The 24225-nt window shown below is 43.8% G+C and overlaps 1 protein-coding gene across 1 annotated transcript in view; it reads right to left on the minus strand.

Annotated features, from left to right (window-relative positions):
- Positions 1-24225, minus strand: part of RARRES2 (retinoic acid receptor responder 2) — a 53205-nt gene that overhangs the window by 21227 nt on the left and 7753 nt on the right. The window contains exons 2-3 of the mRNA XM_072154500.1: positions 21904-22153; positions 439-543 (exon numbers count right to left, since the gene is read on the minus strand). Of these exons, the coding sequence (XP_072010601.1) occupies positions 439-543; positions 21904-22095 (297 nt within the window). The 5' untranslated portion in view covers positions 22096-22153. The remainder of the gene's footprint in view (positions 1-438; positions 544-21903; positions 22154-24225) is intronic.

Raw genomic sequence — 24225 nt, forward strand, 5'->3', positions numbered from 1 at the left:
TTCATTTTTATATATAAAATAAAAGATTTACAGGATATAACAGGATGTGATAATCGGTTGGGTGGGGGTTGTGGTTTTTGGTGTTTATTCATTTCGGTGTATTGTAAGTTATTGTTTTTGCTAGGTGTGAATGGGGCTGGACCAGCAGGTAAGATATTGTATATTATGTTTGGTTTGTGTTATGTTTTTTACTTTTATATATAATAAAAGATCTACAGGATGTAACTCAGGATCATTTCCAATGCTGTAGAAATCTGTGTGCATTGCTCCCCCTGCTGGCCACTTGAAGTAATAAGGTAATGAAGGGAAAGTAATTCAGCCCTTGCTTGGTTATGCCGTAGAGACAGAATAATACTGTACATGTCACAAATCACAGCAGGAGTTATTCATACAGAAGTTCTCTGTGCAATGGTCAGAGAGTTTGGACAAAAACGTTACCCCATTCTTTAATATCTCACAGTCTGTCTTAGTCCAGTGACTTTTATGACAAGATGTCTGTTTCAGTGCGAACTCCAAATTCACAAAGATACCAGCGCTGTAATCCTGGAAGAGACAAGGAGAGAAAACGAATTACCATGGAAAATACAAGCACCAGATGGAGAGCAGTATTATTACTGCCCCCTATGTACAAGAATATAACTACTATAATACTGCCCCCTATGTACAAGAATATAACTACTATAATACTGCCCCCTATGTACAAGAATATAACTACTATAATACTGCTCCCTATGTACAAGAATATAACTACTATAATACTGCCCCTATGTACAGGGATATAACTACTATAATACTGCCCCCTATGTACAAGAATATAACTACTATAATACTGCCCCCTATGTACAAGAATATAACTACTATAATACTGCCCCCTATGTACAAGAATATAACTACTATAATACTGCTCCCTATGTACAAGAATATAACTACTATAATACTGCCCCCTATGTACAAGAATATAACTACTATAATACTGCCCCCTATGTACAGGAATATAACTATTATAATACTGCCCCCTATGTACAGGAATATAACTACTATAATACTGCCCCCTATGTACAGGAATATAACTACTATAATACTGCCCCCTATGTACAAGAATATAACTACTATAATACTGCCCCCTATGTACAGGAATATAACTACTATAATACTGCCTCCTATGTACAGGAATATAACTACTATAATACTGCCCCCTATGTACAAGAATATAACTACTATAATACTGCCCCCTATGTACAGGAATATAACTACTATAATACTGCTCCCTATGTACAGGAATATAACTACTATAATACTGCCCCCTATGTACAAGAATATAACTACTATAATACTGCCCCCTATGTACAGGAATATAACTACTATAATACTGCCCCCTATGTACAGGAATATAACTACTATAATACTGCCCCCTATGTACAAGAATATAACTACTATAATACTGCTCCCTATGTACAGGAATATAACTACTATAATACTGCCCCCTATGTACAGGAATATAACTACTATAATACTGCCCCCTATGTACAGGAATATAACTACTATAATACTGCCCCCTATGTACAGGAATATAACTACTATAATACTGCCCCCTATGTACAAGAATATAACTACTATAATACTGCCCCCTATGTACAAGAATATAACTACTATAATACTGCTCCCTATGTACAGGAATATAACTACTATAATACTGCCCCCTATGTACAGGAATATAACTACTATAATACTGCCCCCTATGTACAGGAATATAACTACTATAATACTGCCTCCTATGTACAGGAATATAACTACTATAATACTGCCTCCTATGTACAGGAATATAACTACTATAATACTGCCCCCTATGTACAGGAATATAACTACTATAATACTGCCTCCTATGTACAGGGATATAACTACTATAATACTGCCCCCTATGTACAGGAATATAACTACTATAATACTGCCCCCTATGTACAGGAATATAACTACTATAATACTGCCCCTATGTACAGGAATATAACTACTATAATATTGCTCCCTATGTACAAGAATATAACTACTATAATACTGCCCCCTATGTACAGGAATATAACTACTATAATACTGCCCCCTATGTACAAGAATATAACTACTATAATACTGCCCCCTATGTACAAGAATATAACTACTATAATACTGCCCCCTATGTACAGGAATATAACTACTATAATACTGCCCCCTATGTACAGGAATATAACTACTATAATACTGCCTCCTATGTACAAGAATATAACTACTATAATACTGCCCCCTATGTACAAGAATATAACTACTATAATACTGCCCCTGTGTACAAGAATATAACTACTATAATACTGCCCCCTATGTACAGGAATATAACTACTATAATACTGCCCCCTATGTACAGGAATATAACTACTATAATACTGCCCCCTATGTACAGGAATATAACTACTATAATACTGCCCCCTATGTACAGGAATATAACTACTATAATACTGCCCCCTATGTACAAGAATATAACTACTATAATACTGCCCCCTATGTACAGGAATATAACTACTATAATACTGCCCCCTGTGTACAAGAATATAACTACTATAATACTGCCCCCTGTGTACAGGAATATAACTACTATAATACTGCCCCCTATGTACAAGAATATAACTACTATAATACTGCCCCCTATGTACAGGAATATAACTACTATAATACTGCCCCCTATGTACAGGAATATAACTACTATAATACTGCCGTCTATGTACAAGAATATAACTACTATAATACTGCCCCCTATGTACAAGAATATAACTACTATAATACTGCCCCTATATATAGGAATATAACTACTATAATACTGCCCCCTATGTACAAGAATATAACTACTATAATACTGCCCCCTATGTACAGGAATATAACTACTATAATACTGCCCCTATATATAGGAATATAACTACTATAATGCTGCCCCCTATGTACAGGAATATAAGTACTATAATACTGCCCCCTATGTACAGGAATATAACTACTATAATACTGCCCCCTATGTACAAGAATATAACTACTATAATACTGCCCCCTATGTACAGGAATATAACTACTATAATACTGCCCCCTATGTAAAAGAATATAACTACTATAATACTGTCCTCTATGTACCGGAATATAACTACTATAATACTGCCCCCTATGTACAAGAATATAACACTATAATACTGTCCCCCTATGTACAGGAATATAACTACTATAATACTGCCCCCTATGTACAGGAATATAACTACTATAATACTGCCCCCTATGTACAGGAATATAACTACTATAATACTGCCCCCTATGTACAAGAATATAACTACTATAATACTGCCCCCTATGTACAGGAATATAACTCCTATAATACTGCCCCCTATGTACAGGAATATCACTACTATAATACTGCCCCCTATGTACAGGAATATAACTACTATAATACTGCCCCTATGTACAGGAATATCACTACTATAATACTGCCCCCTATGTACAGGAATATAACTACTATAATACTGCCCCCTGTGTACAGGAATATAACTACTATAATACTGCCCCCTATGTACAGGAATATAACTACTATAATACTGCCCCTATGTACAGGGATATAACTACTATAATACTGCCCCCTATGTACAGGAATATAACTACTATAATACTGCCCCCTATGTACAGGAATATAACTACTATAATACTGCCCCCTATGTACAGGAATATAACTACTATAATACTGCCCCCTATGTACAGGAATTTAACTACTATAATACTGCCTCATATGTACAAGAATATAACTACTATAATACTGCCCCCTATGTTCAGGAATATAACTACTATAATACTGCCCCCTATGTACAGGGATATAACTACTATAATACTGCCCCCTATGTACAGGAATATAACTACTATAATACTGCCCCCTATGTACAGGAATATAACTACTATAATACTGCCCCCTATGTACAGGAATATAACTACTATAATACTGCCCCATATGTACAAGAATATAACTACTATAATACTGCCCCCTATGTTCAGGAATATAACTACTATAATACTGCCCCCTATGTACAAGAATATAACTACTATAATACTGCCCCCTATGTACAGGAATATAACTACTATAATACTGCCCCCTATGTACAGGAATATAACTACTATAATACTGCCCCCTATGTACAGGAATATAACTACTATAATACTGCCCCTATATATAGGAATATAACTACTATAATACTGCCCCCTATGTACAGGAATATAACTACTATAATACTGCCCCTATATATAGGAATATAACTACTATAATGCTGCCCCCTATGTACAGGAATATAAGTACTATAATACTGCCCCCTATGTACAGGAATATAACTACTATAATACTGCCCCCTATGTACAAGAATATAACTACTATAATACTGCCCCCTATGTACAGGAATATAACTACTATAATGCTGCCCCCTATGTACAGGAATATAAGTACTATAATACTGCCCCCTATGTACAGGAATATAACTACTATAATACTGCCCCCTATGTACAAGAATATAACTACTATAATACTGCCCCCTATGTACAGGAATATAACTACTATAATACTGCCCCCTATGTACAGGAATATAACTACTATAATACTGCCCCCTATGTACAGGAATATAACTACTATAATACTGCCCCATATGTACAAGAATATAACTACTATAATACTGCCCCCTATGTTCAGGAATATAACTACTATAATACTGCCCCCTATGTACAGGAATATAACTACTATAATACTGCCCCCTATGTACAGGAATATAACTACTATAATACTGCCCCCTATGTACAAGAATATAACTACTATAATACTGCCCCCTATGTACAAGAATATAACTACTATAATACTGCTCCCTATGTACAGGAATATAACTACTATAATACTGCCCCCTATGTACAGGAATATAACTACTATAATACTGCCCCCTATGTACAGGAATATAACTACTATAATACTGCCTCCTATGTACAGGAATATAACTACTATAATCCTGCCTCCTAGAGGTGAGGTTGTGTGCTAGTTGAGCTCCTGATCTCTCTGGATGTCTGGAGCTAGCCCAGGGCGGGGCCACCCTGGGTGGGGAAGCTCCCCATGCAAGGCCCAGGCTTCTAGGCCTAATCTGGTGAATACTACTCAGCCAGTGCAAGCAACCAATGTGATTTCAAAAGACTCCGTGAAAGGAACAAATGTGAACAGTCCCAGTTTTACAAAGAAATTTGATGTGGAAAAACCAGCAGTTTCAGGTCAGAACTTGGTGAAACAACCTGCAAGTATGATTGTAGTACCTGTGAGTAAAGCTAAAGTGCCTGAAAGTCCAAAAGCAAGGAACATGCAGAGTGTGCAGCAGCCTCCATCCCAGGCCTCAGGTGGACAATCCACCTCCACCCCGGGCAGGCAGAGGAGGACATCGCTGGAGAGACAGACAATCCACCTCCACCCCGGGCAGGCAGAGGAGGACATCACTGGAGAGACAGACAATCCACCTCCACCCCGGGCAGGCAGAGGAGGACATCGCTGGAGAGACAGACAATCCACCTCCACCCCGGGCAGGCAGAGGAGGACATCGCTGGAGAGACAGACAATCCACCTCCACCCCGGGCAGGCAGAGGAGGACATCGCTGGAGAGACAGACCATCCAGGAGAACCTGAAGCAGCGAGTGATGTTACCAGCTGAGCGCACCAGGTCTGGGGGAATGCAGGCTGGGAAGGAGATGCAAGGCGGCCATGAGGAAAGACCCAAAGGTGCTACTGATGTTGTGTCTGCAAGACCTCTGGGACCCAGTCACCCAGCAAGAGATTGTGACCCACGAGCAGTAACAGCAGCTTCCAAACACCAGAAGTCACAGGACTTTGCACCAAAGTCACCGGGTCTGTTACCAGGAAAGAGTGGTGGTGCGGCTACAGGATCCAGGCCTGCAACCAAGTCAGAACAACACCCCAGCAGCAAACTGCAGCCCCCAGAGCCATCACCGGAGCTCCAGCTGGCCGCTCAGATCCCAGCACTGGTGAGGAAGATGGATGCTTTACAAAAACAAAAGCTGTACCTGCAAAAACAAATAGATTGTACATATATGCTAAAGACAGCAAACCCTGGGAAGCAGAACCTGCTGGATAACAAGCTGGACTCCCTGGCCAAACAGCTCTCTGACATTGTGAGGGAGATGGAGTCTGTTATTGACCAAATGGGACCAGTTGGAGAGACCTACAGGAACCAGCAGAGGTTTGACAAGATGTCTGCGTCAACATCAAGGTCTGAGACCCAGCAGTCCCATGTAAGGCCAGTACTGCAGCCGGCAACTCTTCTTTTTGAGGAGGGAGAAGTATACAAAAGAAGATATCAACACGGTGAGGTACTACAAGACCCAGCAACCCTTGATGAGGCACCACAAGTCCCAGCAACCCTTGGTGAGGCACCACAAGTCCCAGCAGTAAGCAGACCTGATGACAGCAGTGAAGTTGTGCAAACACCACAAGGCAAACTGCAGGAGGACTCAGGACTCGCACCTGAAGGTAACACCTTAGCACCTCAGGGTGTTTCTCCACAGGACTTTGCTGTGCAGGATGTTTCTGGGGAGGACATTCAGGACTGTGATGTGCAAGGGGTTAATGCTGATATTGATGAAGCTGCTGATGTGCCTAATATTGTGGTTGCTGTTTCTGATATGTCTGATGTTTCTGTGCATAATAATGTCCCAGCTGAGGAGTCATCTCCAGTGCAGTCTATGGCAGCTAATGACGCAGATAGCACTGATGTTGTTGTGGAGGGTGCGGGACAATCTACAGCTGAGGAATTCCCCCCACTAGTCACGCCACAGGCAGCAGAGCCCCATGGTCCGGGTGGTCAGCAAGGCCCTAGTGCAGATGGTCCACAGCCCACACAACCCCCACAGCAGGACAGGGGTCAGACATCAGGGAATGCGTGGAGTCGGGGTTCCCCATTTTTCTCCTCCAGCACCCATTACACCGGCCAGGCCTTCAAGAGGAGGAATGTTGTCAGGTTTAGGCATAAGGGGGCCAAAGAGGATCTGCCTGACAGGAGACACGTGGTGAGGGACATGTTGTGCACCCAGATGGGTTTCCAGCCAGCCGACATCCTGGCTGTAATAAATCTGCCTGATAGACAGGGGTATGACATTAGTTTCAAGCTGATGTCTAATCTGGACCGGTTCTGGGCTCAACAACCCCGCTACAGAGATACTGAGGGATGGAGTAAGTTTAGTTTTATTCCCATCTCCAAACTAGATACTGCCATTGTCACCATCCTGTTCTGGAACGAGTCTGTCCCACCTCAGGATATCATTACCTGGCTTAAGAGACATTGCACCCTCATGTCAGACATGACCAAGACCAGGGATGAGGATGGGATCTGGACCGGGGGGTGGAGGGTCCTGGTTAAATTACATCAGAACCAGAACGTCACCCATCACCTCCCCAACTCATTCTTTATCGGCAGAGAGAAGGGTGTGTGTTTCTACGTTGGTCAGCCCAGGTTATGTTTTAAGTGTGGAAGATCCGGTCATGTGGCGAGTAACTGCACCACAGTGAAGTGCACCCTGTGCGGAGACCTCGGCCATGTGAGCGCCAACTGCAAGACCATCAGGTGCAACCTTTGTGGTCAGATCGGTCACCCCCATAGGGACTGCCCTGATGCCTGGCACAACATCTGTAGGGACCTCCCCGATGAAGACCTGATGGAAGGGGCAGATGTACCAGAGGAGGAGCAGGAGGAGGAGGCCCTATTGTCAGGGTCAGTGTGCACAGTGCCAGAGACCCCAGATATTAGTGGTGCTGCCCCGGACCATCCAGGGACAGGTAACACAGAGGGAGACATGGAGGTAGTGGAGCAGCCTGTAGTGCAGCCAGCGCCCGTCTCTTCCCCTGAACTGATACCAACCACAAGGGAAAATAATAGTGTTAAAAAGAGGAAGAAGGATAAAAGCACCAGAAAACCTGAGAGTGCGTGGACCACCGTCCAAAAACCCTCAAAAATGAAAGTGCAGAGTCAGGCTGATGTTACTGTAACCACTAATAGGTACAGCGTACTGTCCGAGTCAGATGGGGAGGAGGAGATAGATCGAGAGCTGCAACGTATGATGGAGGAATATGATGACGACCCAGGGGGAGATCCTCCCACAAAAAGGAAACCCCTTAATGCCGAGTCTCAGTCAGTTTGGGATATGGAAACTTGTAGTCAGGAAAACAACTCTGACTCTGATCTATGATGATGGGGATGGTCTTTCTATTTCTTTTTATGATGGCGCACTTCCATCTTACTGTGGTCACCAGTAATGTGAATAGCATTAGAGCTAGAAGGACCAGGCATGTTGTGTATGATCATCTAAAGTATCTCAAGGCCGATGTGTTCTTCTTACAGGAGACCCGATTAAACACCTTGGGTCTCATACGAGAGGCGGAGAGAGATTGGCAGTCTGGTCCGTCCTTTTGGTCGCTGGCTGTGGAGCCTTATGCCGGAGTCTCCATCTTGTTTAACACCCATGATGTCACCGTCCACAGACTCACCGAGATATCGATGGGACGGTGCCTGCTGCTAGAGGTCACCATCAGAGGTAGAAGACTCCGGCTCATTAACATCTATGGCCCACAGACAGTGACCGAAAGGACTCAGCTTTTTAATGATGTAAAGCCTTATCTGTTCACATCAATTCCTGTCATCATGGCTGGGGACTTTAATGCCACCACTACCACCAGGGACAGGAACAGTAGGCCCCTTACCAGGGACTGTAAAGTCCTAAATAGTATTATTCAGCAGGCTGGCCTGTCCGATGTTTTTGTAGAGGGTGGTAGGAGTCCCAAGTTCACTTACACCTGTGCAGGACGCAGCAGCAGGATAGATCTAGCTCTGGTAAGTCCTACTGAAGCCATTGGAGAAAGAAGGGAAAGAACGGTCCCATACTCCGATCACTCAGCTTTATATTTTTGTTTGGGTGCCTCTAAGTATCCTGATGTTGGTAGAGGGCTGTGGAGACTAAATTCTAGTCTGTTAGATGATGATTCTGTCCAGGAATACATTTACTCTTTCTTTCAGCATCAACTGGACAGAGTAGATTTTTATAATAACATGGCCGACTGGTGGGAGGACGTCAAGGAGGAGATCCGGTCCCTCTTGCAGAGACTGTCAATTAAGAAGGGGAGAAGTAAGTACAGCCAGTATCTGAGACTGCGTAAAGAATTGGAGTCACTCTATTCGGCGGGTGGGGATGACCAACAAAGGATTGACCGGCTGAAATCTGAGATAAGGCAGTATCAGTACAGTAGGTACACCTCCCTGGTAGTGGAAAGGGACTATGGAACCCGAGGGGCACCGGATCCATTTGAGAATTGCCGGGAGCGTGTGGAGAAGAAACTGATCGCAGGTCTCACTGACTCCCAGGGTGTCTTACAAGAGTCTCGGGAGGGAATCCTGGGGGTGGTGAGATCTTACTATACTGACTTGTTTCAGAAGAAAGCTTTGGATAAGGAAAAAGTGACCCAATTCTTGGAGGCAACTCCAGGCCCTGATACTAGAGATTTGGATTTTTCTCCTTTGACAGCAGAAATAACGGTGGAGGAGATAAAAGAGGCTATTGATAAGTTAAATCTGAAGAAGGCACCAGGTCCTGATGGTATTACAGCAGAATTTTATAAGAAGTTCAGAGACCTCTTAGCTCCAATCCTCATGGATGTTTACAGAAATTGTCTAGAAAATCACCTGATGCCTCCATCCATGAGAGTCTCATCGTTAATCCTGCTGTCCAAAGGGAAAGAGCCTAGTGACATCAAGAACTGGAGGCCGATCGCCCTCTTGAATGTTGACAGGAAGATTTTGGCAAAAATCCTGTTTTCTAGATTAGTCTGTTTGTCCCCGGCACTGTTGGCAGGCTCTCAGTACGGCACAGTAAAAGGGCGGAACATCTCTGGAGCAGTCATCTCGATAAGAGAGATGTTTGAGAGATGTAAAGCTCTGAGGTGTGGGAGATATGTTGTAGGTCTGGACCAGGCTAAAGCCTTTGACAGGGTTGACCACGATTATCTATGGGCCACTTTATCAAAGTACGGTATTCCGGGAGAATTTGTGGATTGGCTCAGGACTTTGTACAGAGAGGCGAAGAGCTTTCCTCTCATCAATGGTTGGCAGGGGGACACTTTCAGGGTAGAGGCCGGGGTGCGACAGGGCTGCCCCCTGAGTCCACTGCTGTATGTGTTCGCTATCGATCCGTTCCTGAGATCACTGCAGCGGTGTGATTTTCGGGGGGTGCCGGTCCCCCATTGCTTGCCCCTGGATGTTGTTGCCTACGCGGATGATGTGACTGTGGTGATATCTGAACCTCGTGAGGTGGAGATGTTATCTGCAGCCATCAGAAGTTACTCAGAGGCCTCTGGGTCTATGGTTAACCTAGAGAAGAGTCAGGCTTTCTGGACATTGGATGCTGCTCCTGACTTTGATCTGCCACAGTTCGCCAAGGCCTCCACCCATATTAAAATCCTTGGGGTTAAATTTGGGAGGGAAGATAATTCCATACTAAATTGGGAGAAAAAGTTGGAAGCCGGAAATGTAAAGGTTCAGCGATGGAAGAACTGGAGGCTGACCTATAGAGAAAGGGTTACTCTGCTGAAGACTTACCTGGTCCCTGTCTTCCTCTACGTCTCTGTTGTCTTTCCTTTGCCAGAATCTTTCTCCGCTAGGCTCTTTAGCCTGTTCTTCCAGCTTTTATGGGGGAACAGGTTGAACCCAGTAAAAAGAGGGATCACCTACCTGCAGAGGAGAGAGGGTGGACTGGATATGTTAAATCCAAGGGTCTTTTTTGACTCCATGTTTCTGAAAGTAAATTTTGGAAGCCTGGACTCAAATAATGATCTCCTGTGGGTAAGTAGTGTCAGGGACTGGATATTGCCTTTTGCAGAGTCTTGGGTGCGAGGCGGCAGTCTCAAGAGGGGGCGATGGACTCCTGGCTTCCTCCCCCAGTATCTGGAGTATGGTCTTAGGTGTTTAAGGAAATGGGGGATAGACAAGTCTTTTATTGAAAGTAAGACCAGGAAAGATCTGTACTCCAGAGTCTGTAGGACCTTCTACTCTCTGCAGCTGGCACTTCCAGACTGTCCAACCACCACCCTAAAGGACAGCCTGAGGTTTATGAATGGTCGGAGGCTGCCCTATAAGTTCTGTGACATCGCCTGGCTCTCATTACAGGGGAAACTGTTTGTCAGGGGAAATCTAAAGTTCCTAAGTGTGACTGATCGTATGTGTCCCCTCGGGTGTCAGACAGAGGAGACTATGGTCCATTTTATCTCTCAGTGCTGGGGTGGACGGAACATCTGGCAGGACATTTCCAACAAGCTAAGAATCCCATCACTGCAGTCCCTCAGGTACCCAGAGATCCTCTATGGTGTGACACCTACTGTAAGTAACATCGACCGGGAGACCATGTACATAGTGATCCAGGTCATCAAGTACTATCACTGGCACATGAGAACCAGAGTGTCCATACACAGCGAGCCATTCCATCATAATAAGGCCATAAGCCTCATAATGTCCGAGCTCAGGTGGATCAGGTCATTAGAGGTCAGGAAAAAGGGGGAGAATATAACACTCTGGAGGAACATCCATCTAGACTGAAATATGTCCGATTATATAATGTGGATGCATTTGTTTTTGTTTTTTTTCTGTTTTTTCTTTGTTTCCCTTTCAGCCAAAATGGACTCTTAAGTTATATTTAATATACATTTCATTTTTATGAATATGTATGATTTATTTTGATGGAAAAAGTATTTCTGTATTTATGTTTGTTTTTTACTAATAAAAATTGCCCCCTATGTACAAGAATATAACTACTATAATACTGCCCCCTATGTACAAGAATATAACTACTATAATACTGCCCCCTATGTACAGGAATATAACTACTATAATACTGCCCCCTATGTACAGGAATATAACTACTATAATACTGCCCCCTATGTACAGGAATATAACTACTATAATACTGCCCCCTATGTACAAGAATATAACTACTATAATACTGCCCCCTATGTACAAGAATATAACTACTATAATACTGCCCCCTATGTACAGGAATATAACTACTATAATACTGCCCCCTATGTACAGGAATATAACTACTATAATACTGCCCCCTATGTACAGGAATATAACTACTATAATACTGCCCCTATATATAGGAATATAACTACTATAATGCTGCCCCCTATGTACAGGAATATAAGTACTATAATACTGCCCCCTATGTACAGGAATATAACTACTATAATACTGCCCCCTATGTACAAGAATATAACTACTATAATACTGCCCCCTATGTACAGGAATATAACTACTATAATACTGCCCCCTATGTACAGGAGTATAACTACTATAATACTGCCTCCTATGTACAGGAATATAACTACTATAATACTGCCCCCTATGTACAGGAATATAACTACTATAATACTGCCCCCTATGTACAGGAATATAACTACTATAATACTGCCCCCTATGTACAGTAATATAACTACTATAATACTACCCCCTGTGTACAGGAATATAACTACTATAATACTGCTCCCTATGTACAGGAATATAACTACTATAATACTGCCCCCTATGTACAGGAATATAACTACTATAATACTGCCCCCTATGTACAGGAATATAACTACTATAATACTGCCCCTATATATAGGAATATAACTACTATAATGCTGCCCCCTATGTACAGGAATATAACTACTATAATACTGCCCCCTATGTACAGGAATATAACTACTATAATACTGCCCCCTATGTACAGGAATATAACTACTATAATACTGCCCCCTATGTACAAGAATATAACTACTATAATACTGCCCCCTATGTACAGGAATATAACTACTATAATACTGCCCCTATGTACAAGAATATAACTACTATAATACTGCCCCTATGTACAGGAATATAACTACTATAATACTGCCCCCTATGTACCGGAATATAACTACTATAATACTGCCCCCTATGTACAGGAAAATAACTACTATAATACTGCCCCCTATGTACAGGAATATAACTACTATAATACTGCCCCTATGTACAAGAATATAACTACTATAATACTGCCCCTATGTACAGGAATATAACTACTATAATACTGCCCCCTATGTACCGGAATATAACTACTATAATACTGCCCCCTATGTACAGGAAAATAACTACTATAATACTGCCCCCTATGTACAGGAATATAACTACTATAATACTGCCCCCTATGTATAGGAAAATAACTACTATAATACTGCCCCCTATGTACAGGAATATAACTACTATAATACTGCCCCCTATGTACAGGAATATAACTACTATAATACTGTCCTCTATGTACAGGAATATAACTACTATAATACTGCCCCCTATGTACAGGAATATAACTACTATAATACTGCCCCCTATGTACAGGGATATAACTACTATAATACTGCCTCCTAGAGGTGAGGTTGTGTGTGGTGTGAGCTCTTGACCCTCCTCATGTCTGGAGCTAGCCCAGGGCGGGGCCACCCTGGGTGGGGAGATTCCCCAAGCAAGGCCCAGGCTTCCAGGCCTACACCGGGAGTGGTCTCCCAAAAACTTTCTGTTAGGGATGCAAATCCTAAAGTCATGAAGAGTGAAGATTGTGGACATGATGTCGCTGTATTGGAGAAAGAGAAAGATTTGAACATGAATACTGCAGTGAAAGCAGCAAGTGCCATGACCAGCCAGCGTGGAGGAGCTCAGGTGATGCAGCAGAGTGTGAGACAAGCAGCAGGTGCACAGCCCCCCACTCCTGCACCCAGACAGAGGAGAAGGTCTCTGGAGAGACAGACCCTGAGAGAGAACCTGCAGCAGAGGGATGTGGTGTCCAGCATGGCCGCTCCAGGCCGCACCAGGTCAGCAGTAAAGCCGCAGACTGTTACTACAAGTGCTGCTAAGTGTGAACAGGCCCCTGCCAGTGCAAGCCACAAGCCTGGGAAGGAGACGGGTGCACCCAAACCATCTGGAGCTGCACCCCGACCAGCACAGCAGGGGAAGGAGACCGCACGGGCACCGGAGCTGCAGATGGCGGAGGAGATACCGACCCTGGTAAGGAGGATGGGGGAGCTGCAGATGGCGGAGGAGATACCGACCCTGGTAAGGAGGATGGGGGAGCTGCAGATGGCGGAGGAGATACCGACCCTGGTAAGGAGGATGGGGGAGCTGCAGATGGCGGAGGAGATACCGACCCTGGTAAGGAGGATGGGGGAGCTGACTAACCACAAGAAAATGCTGCAGATGCAAATAGACTGTATGTATTCACTTAGAACTGCGCACCCTGAGAGCAGCACCCTGTATAACTCCAAGCTGCAGGGACTAGGCATAGAGCTGGCACAGGTGGTCAGGGATATGGACTGTGTCCTGGAGAGGATGGGACCCCTGGCCGAGTCTTACAGGAACCAGGAGCGCTTCTCCCAGCAGAGACAGAGCTGTGACTCTGGGCCCCGGGCCCCTACAGCACAAGCTGGTTCCGTTCCCCCAGATGTCTCCCCGCGTGTTACACAGGTTCTCAGGCCTGCGAGCTTCTCGTTCCAGAAAGGACAGAGACAAGATCAGCCGCAGACCTCTGCAGCGGTCCCAGAGCAGGTGCATGGACCTGTAGTACCACAAGTCCCAGCAGTGTCTGAAAATGGTGAACTTGCATCTATGGGTCAGGGTGATGCGGTGACCCAGCAAAACTCTGTTGTGCTTGGGACTGGGGACACTGTTGCTATACATGAGGGGTCGGGGGATGGAGGGGACCCTCATTCTATCTGGGATGTACAGCCACCGGAGGAAAACATGGATGGGGGGCAGGGGGTTATACAAGATAATGTGTGTGACTTCCCCCCTTTAACATCGAGCCCCCCAGTAGAGTCAGGTCCCTCTAGATCAGACCCTCCCCCCAATTCCCGTAGTGAGCCCCGTCAGGAACCTCCTAAAAACGCCTGGAGCCGCGGCGCTCCCTCCTTCACCTCCGGCGCGCACTACTCCGGGCAGGCGTTTAAGAGGAGGAACGTGGTGCGCTTTAAGACCTGAGGCACCAAGGATGATCTACCAGATAGGAGGTTTGTGGTGCGGGATCTCCTGTGCCGCCAGATGGGGTTCACGCCTGATGACATCCTGGCGGTCATTAACCTGCCAGGCAGACAGGGCTACGATGTCAGCTTTAAGCTCATGTCTAGTCTGGACAGGTTCTGGGATAAATTCCCCCGGCTTAGGGACACTGACGGCTGGAATAAGTTTATTTTTGTCCCCATATCCAGGCCAGATACTGTGGTAGTTAATATAATATTCTGGAACGAGTCTGTTCCTCCCCAGGACATTCTAGTGTGGCTCAGGCGCCATTGTGATCTTGTGTCTGACCTCACTAAGAATAGAGACGCCGACGGTATCTGGACTGGAGGGTGGAAGGTGCTGGTAAAGTTACGCCAGTATAATAATATCACCCTGCACCTCCCCAACTCCTTCTATATAGGTAGAGAAAAGGGCGTCTGCTTCTATCCCGGGCAGGCACGGAAATGCTTTAGATGTGGTAAGATCGGTCACGTGGCCAAAATATGCACAGTGGCAAAATGCAACCTGTGTGGGGAGGTCGGCCATCTCAGCGCCACCTGTGAGACGGTACGATGCAACCTCTGCGGAGAGATGGGCCACCCACACAAGGATTGCCCGGAGGCCTGGCATAACATCGCCAGGGACTTGTCAGATGATGAGATGGTGCAGGAGGCAGACGCCTTAGAGGAGGAGGCCCTGGTGTCGGGGCAAATTCTGACCAGGCGGGAGGTACAGCAGGGGTCAGGTGAGACAGTACCAGAACCCCAGCAGTCAGACAGCAATCAGGGGAATATGGAGATGGTCACCCAGGAGCAGCCTCAGGCAGCCACCTCTGTAACACTATCTGAATTTGAGGAGTCAAAGAAGAACAAGAGGAAAAAAAAAGATAAATCCTCTCGTAAACCTGAGGAAGATTGTAATTTAGGCCCAAAAACCAGGAGAAAGTCCAGTGGTGATGCCGGGGTCATGGTCCTATCTAACAGATATGATGCTCTGTCAGAGTCGGATGGGGATTATGAGAGAGAGTTACAGCGCATTCAAAATGAGTGTGAGGTGGACACAGGGGATCCTCCAACTAAAAAGAAGCCCCCTCCTGTAGATACCGCTGAGGAGTCAGACATGGAGACTGGTGGTGTACAGGGGGAGGATGACTCTGACATATGATGATGGGGGTCGCTGCTTTGCTTATTTTGGTTATAATGGCTGGGTTCTCTCTAAAAGTTGCTTCTAGCAACGTCAACAGCATTAAAGTAAGAAGGACCAGACACGCTGTATATGACCACCTAAGATATTTGGACGCTGATGTCATCTTCCTGCAGGAGACCCGTCTGACCACCTTAGGGCATCTCCGTGAGGCTGAGCGTGAGTGGCGGTCTGGTCCTTCTTACTGGTCACTGGCTGTGGAGCCGTATGCCGGGGTCGCCATACTGTTTAACACCACAGACGTGACGGTGCACAGGCTGACGGAGGTCGCTATGGGGAGGTGCCTGGTGCTAGAGGTGACCATCCATGGTAGGCGGCTCCGGCTGATCAACATCTATGGCCCACAGACAGTGACAGAGAGAATCCAGCTGTTCAATGAGGTGAAGCAGCATTTATTTACCTCTATCCCTGTAGTAATGGCGGGTGACTTTAATGTTGTCATGACTTCAGGTGACCGGTCCTCGGGCAGAGCAGTGCTTAGAGACTCCAGGGTCCTACAGAGCATAATATCACAGACCCATCTACGTGATGTATTTACCTTGGACGGGAGGAAGCCTCGGTACACCTACACATGTGCTGACAGGCACAGCAGGATCGATATGGCGTTTGTGAGTCCCTCAGAGACTGTTAGTGGTATATGCGAGAAGGTTGTCCCATATTCTGACCATCTTGTCCTACTGTTTCACCTAGGAGCCACTAACCGCTCGGATATTGGTCGGGGGTTATGGAGGCTCAATTCTAGCATCCTGGATGATATCTATGTCCAGAATTGTATCCACTCCCTTTTTCAGGACCAGCTCCACAGACAGGACTTCTATGACAACATATCTGACTGGTGGGAGAACGTCAAGGAGGAGATCAGGTCCCTCTTAAAGAGACTGTCAGTGAAGAAGGGTAAGAGTAAGTACGGCCAGTATCTCAAGCTGCGGAAAGAATTGGAGTCACTGTATTCGGCGGGCGGGGATGACAAACAAAATATTGACCGACTGAAATCTGAAATAAAGCAGTATCAGTACAGCCGCTACACGTCCCTGGTAATAGAAAGAGATTACGGAAAACTGGGCGTTCCTGATCCATATGAAAATTGCCGGGAACGTGTGGCCAAGAAATTGATCACAGGTCTCACTGACTCCCAGGGAGTTTTACAGGAATCTCGGGAGGGTATCCTGGGGGTGGTGAGATCCTACTATGCTGAGTTATTTCAGAAGAAGGTTTTGGATAAAGAGAAAATGGCTCAATTCTTGGAGGCAACTCCAGGTCCTGACACTAGAGATTTGGACTTTTCTCCTTTGACAGCAGAAATAACAGAGGAGGAGGAGGTTAAAGAGGCCATTGATAAGTTACATCTGAAGAAGGCACCAGGTCCTGATGGTATTACAGCTGAATTCTATAAGAAGTTCAGGGACCTCTTAGCCCCGATCCTTGTGGATGTGTTTACTAACTGTCTAGAAAATCACCTGATGCCTCCATCCATGAGAGTGTCCTCCCTTATTCTGCTGTCTAAAGGTAAGGAGCCTAGTGACATCAAGAACTGGAGGCCGATCGCCCTCTTGAATGTTGATAGGAAAATTCTGGCAAAAATTCTATTTTCTAGGTTAGTCTGTTTGTCCCCGGCACTGTTGGCAGGCTCTCAGTACGGCACGGTAAAAGGGCGGAACATCTCTGGAGCAGTCATCTCGATAAGGGAGATGTTTGAGAGATGTAAAGCTCTGAGGTGTGGGAGATATGTTGTAGGTCTGGACCAGGCTAAAGCCTTTGACAGGGTTGATCACGATTATCTATGGGCCACTTTGTCAAAGTACGGTATTCCGGGACAATTTATAGATTGGCTGAGAACTTTGTATAGAGAGGCTGAGAGCTTTCCTCTGATCAATGGTTGGCAGGGGGACACTTTCGGAGTAGAGGCCGGGGTGCGACAGGGCTGCCCCCTGAGTCCACTGCTGTATGTGTTTGCCATAGACTTGTTTCTGCGATCACTGCAGCGGTGTGATTTTCAGGGGGTGCCGGTCCCCCATTGCTTGCCTTTGAAGGTAGTCGCCTACGCGGATGATGTGACTGTGATGATATCTGAACCTCGTGAGGTGGAGATGTTATCTGCAGCCATCAGAAGTTACTCAGGGGCCTCCGGGTCTCTGGTCAACCTTGAGAAGAGTCAAGCTTTCTGGACATTGGATGCTGCTCCTGGCTTTGATCTGCCACAATTCGCCAAGGCCTCCACCCATATTAAGATCCTTGGGGTTAAATTTGGGAGGGAAGATAATGCCAAACTAAATTGGGAGGAGAAGTTGGAAACCGGAAATGCAAAGGTTCAGCGATGGAAGAACTGGAGGCTGACCTATAGAGAAAGGGTTACTCTGCTGAAGACTTACCTGGTCCCTGTCTTCCTCTACGTCTCTGTCGTCTTTCCTTTGCCAGAATCTTTCTCCGCTAGGCTCTTTAGCCTGTTCTTCCAGCTTTTATGGGGCAACAGGTTGAACCCGGTTAAAAGAGGGATCACCTACCTGCAGAGGAGAGAGGGTGGGCTGGATATGTTAAATCCAAGGGTTTTCTTTGACTCCATGTTTCTAAAAGTAAATTTTGGTTGCCTGGACTCAAACAATGGTCTCCTGTGGGTAAGTAGTGTCAGGGACTGGATATTGCCTTTTGCAGAGTCTTGGGTGCGAGGCGGCAGTCTCAAGAGGGGCCGATGGACTCCTGGCTTCCTCCCCCAGTATCTGGAGTATGGTCTCAGGTGTTTGAAAAAGTGGAGAATAGATAAGACATATCTGGAGAGTAGGACCAGGAAGGAGCTGTACACTAATATCTGTAGGACCTTCTATACTGTTCAGCCAGCTCTGAGGGACTGCACAACGGCCACCCTGCAGGAAAGCCTGAGGTTCCTCAATAGTCCAAGGCTCCCTGCAAAGCTCTTTGATATCACCTGGTTATCCTTACATGGGAGGCTCTTTGTCAGGGGAAATTTAAAATTCTTGAGTCTCTCTGAGCGTTTGTGCCCCTTGGGATGTCAGCAGGAGGAGACTATGCAGCATTTTATCAGTGAGTGCCCGGGAGGGAGGCAGATATGGCAGGAGGTGTCCCACAGACTCGGAATATCAAGACTGCAGTCTCTGACCTACCCGGACATAATCTATGGGGTAACACCACAGGTAGCCGGCATCGACAGAGGGACCATGTACCTGATCATCAGTACAATCAAATATTACCACTGGCACACCAGGACCAGAGTGTCTGCACACAGCGAGTCCTTCCAACCCATGACCGCTGTAACCCAAATACTCTCAGAGCTGAGGTGGATACGATCCGTAGAGGTTAAAAAAAATGGTAATAATGTTAAGTTATGGAGGAACATATGTCTGGGGTAACTGATCAAGTAATTATATTAATTTCCACATTTTTCTTTTTACCAGTGATGGACTTTTTTTTGAGTTAAGATTATTATGAATTTATTATTTTTTGATCTGTAAGATGTGTTAAATAATTGTCTGCTCATTCTGATGAGAATGTATTGTAATATTTTCTGTTTGTTTATACTAATAAAAATTGCCCCCTGTGTACAAGAATATAACTACTATAATACTGTCCTCTATGTACCGGAATATAACTACTATAATACTGCCCTCTATGTACAAGAATATAACTACTATAATACTGCCCCCTATGTACAAGAATATAACTACTATAATACTGCCCCCTATGTACAAGAATATAACTACTATAATACTGCCCTCTATGTACAAGAATATAACTACTATAATACTGCCCCTATGTACAAGAATATAACTACTATAATACTGCCCTCTATGTACAAGAATATAACTACTATAATACTGCCCCCTATGTACAAGAATATAACTACTATAATACTGCCCCCTATGTACAAGAATATAACTACTATAATAATGCCCTCTATGTACAAGAATATAACTACTATAATACTGCCCCTATGAACAAGAATATAACTACTATAATACCGCCCCCTATGTACAGGAATATAACTACTATAATACTGCCCTCTATGTACAAGAATATAACTACTATAATACTGCCCCCTATGTACAAGAATATAACTACTATAATACTGCCCCCTATGTACAAGAATATAACTACTATAATACTGCCCTCTATGTACAAGAATATAACTACTATAATACTGCCCCCTATGTACAAGAATATAACTACTATAATACTGCCCCCTATGTACAAGAATATAACTACTATAATACTGCCCTCTATGTACAAGAATATAACTACTATAATACTGCCCCTATGAACAAGAATATAACTACTATAATACCGCCCCCTATGTACAGGAATATAACTACTATAATACTGCCCTCTATGTACAAGAATATAACTACTATAATACTGCCCCCTATGTACAAGAATATAACTACTATAATACTGCCCCCTATGTACAAGAATATAACTACTATAATACTGCCCCCTATGTACAAGAATATAACTACTATAATACTGCCCCTATGTACAAGAATATAACTACTATAATACTGTCCTCTATGTACCGGAATATAACTACTATAATACTGCCCCCTATGTACAAGAATATAACTACTATAATACTGCCCCCTATGTACAGGAATATAACTACTATAATACTGCCTCCTATGTACAGGAATATAACTACTATAATACTGTCCCCCTATGTACAGGAATATAACTACTATAATACTGCCCCCTATGTACAAGAATATAACTACTATAATACTGCCTCCTATGTACAAGAATATAACTACTATAATACTGCCCCCTATGTACAAGAATATAACTACTATAATACTGCCCCCTATGTACAGGAATATAACTACTATAATACTGCCCCTATGTACAGGAATATAACTACTATAATACTGCCCCCTATGTACAGGAATATAACTACTATAATACTGCCCCCTATGTACAGGAATATAACTACTATAATACTGCCCCCTATGTACAGGAATATAACTACTATAATACTGCCCCCTATGTACAAGAATATAACTACTATAATACTGCCCCCTATGTACAAGAATATAACTACTATAATACTGCCCCCTATGTACAAGAATATAACTACTATAATACTGCCCTCTATGTACAGGAATATAACTACTATAATACTGCCCCCTATGTACAGGAATATAACTACTATAATACTTCCCCCTATGTACAGGAATATAACTACTATAATACTTCCCCCTATGTACAGGAATATAACTACTATAATACTGCCCCCTATGTACAGGAATATAACTACTATAATACTTCCCCCTATGTACAGGAATATAACTACTATAATACTTCCCCCTATGTACAGGAATATAACTACTATAATACTGCCCCCTATGTACAGGAATATAACTGCTATAATACTGTTGAGACCAGAGGTAAGGATTGTACAGCGAGTCTCTCAGCAGTATCAGTTTCCTATGCTGGTAATAAAGCAGGAGTGGAGGGAGCTAGAATGCTTGGTATCCCCTCCTCCTGGTCACTGGTGGGGGCCCTGGGGCTTGCGCCCCAGGTCCCCACTCTATGATGCAAGGCTTTCTATAATACTGCCGTACTGTAGGTCTCTTACTATATCTGTGGCTGTGAGGATGTCGGATACTCGGAAGCTGTTCCTGACATGTTCCTTGTTGTGGAGACTTTCCATGACCAGTCTGAAGGCTTTCCTCTGGATGTCGGTGAAGTCTTTCTCTTTGATCTCGCTCTGGGAGGTGACAACCAGGAGAGCGGAGATAATGCACCATGTGATGGCGGTGGTCTTCATGGTGTCCGATGGTATGATCACCGACACCGTCAGATCTTTTTGAATTGCTCCTCAATGTCTGTAAGAAGAATATTTTTGACATCTAAAATATTTAAATAGGAAATCCCCACAAGTGCTGAAAGTTTAGCATCTACAGGGTATGGGGAAGCTGCAATCCTGGATTATAAATCACAACCCTGCTGCCAGGGCCGGTTCTAGACAAAGTGGGGCCCCAAAATAAAACTATTTTATGAACAGTCACAGTCAGCAATAGGCTCCTTTAGTATGGTAAAACAAACTGTAATTTTGGAGAATTTTAGTGGTTAGCACTACAGCCTTGCAGCGCTGGTCAAAGAGTTTGTATGTTCTCTCTGTGACTGTGTGGGTTTCCTCCATGTCCTCCGGTTTCTTCCCACACTCCAAAAAATTACAGGTAGGTTGATTAGACTGTGAGGCCCATTGGGGAGAGGGACCGATATTTTCTGAAAGCAGACACTTGCCCCATTTTCAAAATTGCATCAAAGAGTTTATAGACCTCGGCGCCTTCATGCAATTTTGATTCAAACTGAAACATTTTATGAAATATACTTAAAATTTGACTTTGCTGGCAAAAAATTTGTTCCAAACAGAAACTATTTCCCTTCACATCTCCTGAATGTAATAGATGGACGTGTGTAGAGTTCACAAATGTCCCTATTGATATGTTCACATAAATAAATCCACATAATATCACTAACACTGTAATAACTAGAGATCTGCTTTTCAGCTAGACATTGTTAGACCGTCACAACCTGCAAAATATAGCAATAAAACAGAATGAAAAGTAACCGCGCCATAAAACCTATAGAATAGAAAGCAGACAACCAGGCGATGCATTTGGCAATTAACATTCAAAATTTCCTCTAAAATATGTACAAATCCAAAATACTTATATAAAGAAAATATACTTTCCTAAACCAGTAAGATGTGAGGAGATGATACAGACCCCACATGTATATTCACCAAAATATGCAGCAAAGGGAACTGCAGAAAATTCCCACAGATGTATCACTGTATGTTCCTTACACAATGATGACCCAAATAATAACTATATATCCATAAACCTCTCTAATGAGATAACAGAAGTCACGTTTAGATGTCGCCATTGTATTAGCTGCACAATAACAGAACCCTCCGCGCTTCATAAGAATGAGAGTGAGAACGTCATAACATCGGTGGAAATAATGGAGGATGATGGGAAATGAAAACTTTATTCCAGAACATGTGTATGTTTTTGGTGTTACATATAACTTTATGGACATGTTCTGGGTCACGGTGCAGTCACATTAGGCGAAGAGGATCAAACGTTCATTGTAAGGTAAACTATCACAAAATAAAATGCAATAAGAGAGAAAGTGTGAGAGGGCTTAAAAACATGAATATTAGTTGATATTATTCCTTCTCAAAATGTAGTAACATATAAAGTGAATATTTCCATTATCTGTGAGGTGCAGCAGCTCCTGTGTGCAGCAAATTCTCCCTGTAGCTGCCGGTTAAGAATCTGGAAGGGGGAGGGGCATTTCAGGGGGCTGTATCTCTGGCTCTGTGACACATAGAACCTCACTTCTTTTTTTCTGTGAAAGAAGAGAGTCTCCTCTTTTATATGAATCTAATTTTGTGTTTTTAAGTGTTAGGAAAACAGAGCTATTAACTGTTAAATTGCCGTCAGGAGTGATTTTTATATATAAAAATGGCACCCGATATTCTCAATTTAAACCTGAATATCTCTGGATCCCTGGCACCTAGAAACAAAATTCATTTGGAAGAAGAGATTCTCCCCTTTCAGGGGGCCCTGGGTAATTGCCCCCTTTGCCTACCCTTAGCGCCGGCCCTGCCTGCTGCTACTAACAACATACATAAATGACAGATTATACATTACACAGCCGCTGTTAGGGACAATATCTATTGGCTGTAGGTAGCACAGAGCACAGCAGTGTGAGGATCCACACCTAGTGCTCTCAGGGAAGCTACAATCCTGGAATATAAATCCATATATAACAGTCCTGCTGCTACTAACAACATACACAAAGGTCTGATTACGCATCTTTCCAGGGACGGCACAGAGCACAGCAGTGTGAGATGTGATGCTGTGACTATAATTGTTGTAGCTTC

Source organism: Engystomops pustulosus, chromosome 5 (genome assembly GCF_040894005.1).
Source record: "Engystomops pustulosus chromosome 5, aEngPut4.maternal, whole genome shotgun sequence".
Classification (NCBI taxonomy): Eukaryota; Metazoa; Chordata; class Amphibia; order Anura; family Leptodactylidae; genus Engystomops; species Engystomops pustulosus.